At 63.6% G+C, this 5,269-nt stretch overlaps 1 protein-coding gene across 1 annotated transcript; it reads left to right on the top strand.

The window, feature by feature from the left end:
- Positions 1–474: 474 nt before the first annotated feature.
- Positions 475–4,429, top strand: OBP2B (odorant binding protein 2B). Its single transcript, XM_057499418.1, has 7 exons — positions 475–577; positions 1,191–1,369; positions 1,806–1,939; positions 2,204–2,274; positions 2,756–2,851; positions 3,521–3,622; positions 3,927–4,429. Exons 1-7 carry the CDS (start codon positions 475–477, stop codon positions 3,950–3,952), a joined length of 711 nt encoding a protein of 236 aa, XP_057355401.1. The 3' UTR covers positions 3,953–4,429.
- Positions 4,430–5,269: the final 840 nt, after the last annotated feature.

The raw sequence follows: 5,269 nt of genomic DNA on the forward strand, positions 1-5,269 counted from the left end.
TGGGTCTCAGGGATAATTCAGGCCCAGGAACTAGAGGTCAGGCAAGGGGAAGGCCACGTTCTTGCTCTGGAAGCAACCGGGGCTGAGGCCAGCAGAGCGTGTGCCAGGGAGCTCAGCCATGAGTTCGTGGCCTCTTTGTCCCCCGTGACTCAGCCATTAATCCAAAGGGAATGAGGTATGTGGCCTGTCTTGGGGGACACAGGGGTCGGAGCTGATGAGAGTGGTGGAGGCACACTGGGGTTCTAGAAGAAGCAGAGTTGAGGGAGCTGCCCTGCGGGTCTGATAGAACCTGGTCCCCTGGTCCCCCTCCAGGCAAAGGAGGGAAGAGCCCATCCTCACAGCCTGGCAGGTGCCAAGGAGCGGGGGTGGGAGGGGTGCATGTGGCAGGGCCTTTGCATGGCCTCCCCAGGACCTCACGATGACCCAAAGGGATGGACACTGGAGGGGGGGCTCCACTGAGGCTCCAGGAGCCCAATGGCGGGTGGTCCCTCCCATGAACCTGATGGCCCCTATGGTGCAGCAGGACCTCTTCCCCACCGCCCACCCCAGCGCAGCGAGGAGTCTGTGAACCCCGGCGGTCAGCCCCTCTGCCGGGGAGCTCCCATTCTCAGGGAAGACAGCAGGGGACTTGCCTGTGAGGAAGTGAGGCGGCCAAACCGGAGAGTAATTCATCCCAGCTGGAAGCAGCCTGGCCAGGGCGTCCCCAGTGACGGGGCAGGGAGCCACCTGGATCCCTCCTGGGGCCTGGGGGGCCCTTCTGAGGGGGCAATGCTTAAACTGATTCCGAGCCACAGGTTCGTGCCCCCCGCAGGGAGGTCTGGGTGAGTGTCCCCAGGACGGGCATTGGCAGGGCCATCAAGGCAGCTGAGAGCTCGGGCTCCAGGGACACATTCAAAGCACCCTGAAGCCCAGGCCCTGTCTCCCCACTGGCAAGCTGGCCGGTTCCCAGAGGACTTGCTGAGCACCCCAGCCCTGGGCTCCCGGGAAGGGAAGGGGGGAGGGTACGTGGGTGCCCGCTCACCCATTCTGACGACGTGCTTGTCCAGAGGGAGTTTGGTCTTTTATTCTTTGGCACCATATACTCATCTGTCACTCACCAGACCCACCACCTTCCCAGATGTGGAGTTGGCAGGGACACTCGGGGAGGGTGTGGTCTGTGCCAAGTGCTCAAAGGGCGGGGTGCACCACAGCCGGGCATAAAGGGCAGCCCCATGAGGAGCCAGCACAGCTTTACCCAGAACCCCCTGACCCGCAGCGGCCCCGAGCACAGCGCCCTGAGATGAAGGCCCTGGTCCTGACCATCACACTCGGCCTGTTTGCTGCCCTGCAGGCCCAGGAGCCCCTGTCCACCCGCCCAGAGACACAGGATGTGAGCCTGCAGAGAGGAGGGGGCGGGGTTTGCCTGCAGGTGGGCGGTGGCCAGGGTCGCTGTCTCCGGAGGGGCCGTTCAAGGGCACGGAGTGGTCAGCGGTGCCGCTCTGTCCTTGGGGAGCAGGCTCAGCTCAGGGAGAGATGAACTGGTGCCCTGGAGACCCCGACGGCACTCCAGGGCCCTCTAGAGTGAGGACTCTGGATGCCAGGGCCTGGCGCCACAGAGATGGGGTTGTGGGGTGGCAGACACGCCCTGCCTCTGCTGGGGCTGGGAGCCCTGGGGGCTGGGCTGGTTCTAACTAAGCCCTGGGGAGCAGGTGTGTGGGAATCCAGCCTGCCTTTGAGGGGCTGCAGCCTGGGTGCTGGGGCAGCAGGTGGCCGAGGGGGAGAATCTGGGCCCTGCCACCCTGGGCTCACGCCCAGGCCCTGCTCAGTTCACAGGAACATGGTATGTGAAGGCCATGGCGACTGACAAGCACATGCCTATGGAGAAGAGGCCCGACAAGGTGTCCCCAGTGACAATGACAGCCCTGGATGGTGGGGACTTGGAGGTCTCCTTTACCTTCATGTGAGTGTCTCCCACCTGGGGTCCCGCCTCCTGCCTCCTCCCCAGCTGGGCTGCGGGGTGGCGTGGGGGCAGCCTTCATAGCGCCTCTTCCCATCTCAGTTGGTCAAATGAATGTGTCCCTGACCTGGAAGGAAAGAGTCTTTGGCTGCAGGGTAACAGTGGGACTTGGGGGGGCACCAGGTCAGATGTTGATGTGCCAGGTGAGCTCAGAGGGACATGGGCACAGGTGTGTGTCCTGAAACTGGGGCTACCTCCTGTCCCCAGGAAGGCAGACCAGTGCCATGAGAAGAGGATCGTCCTGCAGCAAATGGCAGAGCCCGGCAAATTCAGCACCTGTGAGTCTGGCCAGGACCCTCCGCTTGGTGGCCTGGCTGTCTGGACCCTCCCTGGTCCTCTCCAGGAGACACCAAGCTCTCCCTCCCACAGGGCCTCATTGTCCTGATGTCAGACACCAGAGGCAGCAGGGGTGACAGGAGCAGCCCTGCCCTCTGGGTGTCTAGCTCTTCACCCTGTGGGGAAATGAGGCAGGGCACCATGGGGGTGCCGGGTTCCGGCCTCTGACTTCCTCTAGCCTGTGTGACTCACGGCTTGGGTGGTGACCTTCCCCAGGAGGGGCTCTCTTCCCAGTGTCAGGGCCCGCGGCTAGGGCAGGCTGTCCTGCGCAAAGGCGCTGCCGGGGCCCCTGAATGATGGGGGCTCACCGCAGCCAGGGTGATGGAGAAGGCAACCTGTTCCAAAGTGGTCCTCAGCTGGTCTCAAATATTTCCTCCAGGAACGGAGGTGCTGAAGACCCACGTTCTCTCCGTCTGTCCACAGGTGGGGGCAAGAAGAACGTGTATCTCCTGGAGCTGCCCGTTGAGGACCACTACATCTTCTACTGCAAGGGCTCGTTCCACATGGGAAAGCTCATGGGTAGGGGTGGCCCCCTGGGCCCTTGGAGCATCTCTAAACCCAGCCCCACAGTTGCTGCTCCCTGAAGCTCGGGGAACTGGCGGAATCCCTGCCCTGGTTCCAGAACAGGAAGGCCCTGTGCTGGTCTCTGTGTGCCTGGCGTGGTTTGCTGCTCAGGGCAGCCAGTCTGAGCTCCCTCGGGTCTTGACCACTCACAGGGGGAATTCTGGCCTGTGCAGCTGCAACGTGCTACTTCCTGGGGCCTCAGGCATGCAGCCAGGTCCTGTAGGGGCGGGTTGTGTTGCTGATAGAGGCCTCCTCGGGACAGTGACCCTCCAGAGCGCAGTCAAGTCCAAGAACCCTCTGGCCATAAGGCAGCACGGTTCCTCTCAGCTGCAAGGTCCTTTCCGGTCAGGGGTGTGATCCTGCAGCTCAGCTTTGGGGGCAGGCCTGGGTCCCTCAGGGGCCGTCAGTGACTCGTGGTGTCCCCATGGCTATCCTCGCTTCCCAGGGAGGTGGCCTGTCTCCTCCACACCCGCTCTGCGTCCACTTGCAGGCCGAGCCCTCCTCTCCCAGCCTGGGTAGCTCCTGGGTGAAGCCCGCCAAATGTTGGGAGGGGCCCTCTCTATCCAGATTCTGCTTCCTGAGACCTCAGGCTCACCTGAGACCTGGACACCTCCTCACCTGCAGGTAAAAAACCTGACCTGAACCTGGAAGCCCTGGAAGAATTTAAGAAATTCACGCAGCGCAAGGGGCTGCCGCAGGAGAGTATCTTCCTGCCGCTCCAGATGGGTGAGACGCAGCTTTGTCTGTGGCCCCGTATCCACCCTGTGTCCTTCTGGTCTCCTGTGCCCTGGTGTCCCCTCTAGGCCCTCATGTCCCACTGGGCCCCTTGTGTCCCTGTACATCCCCCACGACCCTCGCATCCCTTCCCCACTGTTCCCTCTGTGGGGTGACATCACAAGTGATGTGTCCCAAGGAGGCCGGGGGCTGGACTCTGGGTCTCAGGCATCCAAGTCCGAGCTGCGGGCAGTGGCTAGCTCGGGGCCCTTGTCCAGGGTATCATCTCATGCCTGAGTTTGCTTGGTTTCCACAGAAAACTGCATTCCTGAAAGTGATTAGGGTGAGTTTGAAGCAAACAAGCATGCTGGATGGGAGGTCAGGAGCCATGGGGGCACCCCCAACTGCAGGCAGGAGGACCCCGGGTGGGCCAGGTGGGGCCTGCTCTGCGACCCCGGGCACGGCTCATCCTCACGCAGGAGGTCTGTCCCTGAGCATCATTCCCAGGACAGCAGGGACTCTTCTGGGTGTTGGGTTTGCTCTTTGTGTAATGTGGGAGCAATGGGAGGGGGTCTATCCCCACTGCACACACTCCTGGTGGGAGCTGGGACCTGCTGCAGCCCTGTGCTGCAGCCCTGAGAGGCCTGCAAGTGCCCACTGCCCTTCCGCCTCGGCCTCGCTGAAACCCTCCTTCCCAGGGCAGGAGCACTCTGTTCTGCAGGACGTGGAAGAAATCCCCGGGCCTGGGGCCACCCGCCCCCTCATCGCCCTCTGCCCCCTCCCACCCTCCACCCCCTCTCCTGGCTCCTCATAAAGAGCTTCAGCATCCCTGGTGCCTCTGTGTGTTGTGGGGCCCTTGGGTGGGCTGGGAATGGGGAGGGGCTTTGCAAGCTGGGGTGGGGAGGAGGGAGGCCAGGCTTCCCCAGCCCACCAGAAGGCTGGGAGCCCAGCCAGGGTGCCCTCTGCTCCCAGCTTGGCTGTACCCCAGGCTGCCCCTGGGGAGGGAACCACCTCAGGAGGGACCTTGCTCACACATTCTGCTGCCATCACTGCAGTTTCCCGAAATTACCCTGCAGCTCAGTCAGGAGATGCCTGACCGCTGGCCAGCAGGGGCTGATGGTGGGAGGGGGAGCCCAGCCCAGCCTCCCTGGAGACAGTGGGTGTGTGGGCTCCCCCTGTGCAGGTCAAGGCCCACAGTCGCTGGTGGGGAGCAGCCAGCATTCCGGGGTTCTCCTGGACACAGCAGACCCCAAATGCAGACTGCTGGGGCTTGGGCAGGCAATCCTGGGTGGGGGTCCCTGCAGCACCACCAGCGCCCCCCTGGGGCTGGGGCTGGGGGCCAGGCCATCCCAGGCCTCGCCGGCCTCGGCTTCACATGTTCTGTAGAGACAGTGCTGACCCTGCAAAGAGGCCAGACCCTCCAGCCAGGCACCTGCGGGGGTCCTGGTGGCCGCCTGAGCCTCGGGACTCCTGGGCCCTGCCCCGTTTGTCTGCCTCACTCGGATCTACCCCTCAGTGGGCCATGTCATGGCATGGCTGCCCCCAGGGGGCTGCGCAGGGCGAGGCTGCAGGCTGGCGGGGGCCTGGGCCCAGGGTCCCTTGTGGCTGCAGGCTAAGACTCAGGGTGGGGGTGCTGAGGTCTGACAGGGGACCATCCTG

The sequence above is a fragment of the Manis pentadactyla genome, chromosome 3 (assembly GCF_030020395.1).
Source record: "Manis pentadactyla isolate mManPen7 chromosome 3, mManPen7.hap1, whole genome shotgun sequence".
Lineage (NCBI taxonomy): Eukaryota > Metazoa > Chordata > Mammalia > Pholidota > Manidae > Manis > Manis pentadactyla.

Coding starts and splice junctions, on each gene's coding strand:
- OBP2B (XM_057499418.1), top strand. CDS start 475: ATGGCGGGTGGTCCCTCCCATGAACCTGATGGCCCCTATGGTGCAGCA. Junction 1,370..1,805: donor CCCGCCCAGAGACACAGGAT/GTGAGCCTGCAG, acceptor GGCCCTGCTCAG/TTCACAGGAACATGGTATGT. Junction 1,940..2,203: donor GAGGTCTCCTTTACCTTCAT/GTGAGTGTCTCC, acceptor TCCTGTCCCCAG/GAAGGCAGACCAGTGCCATG.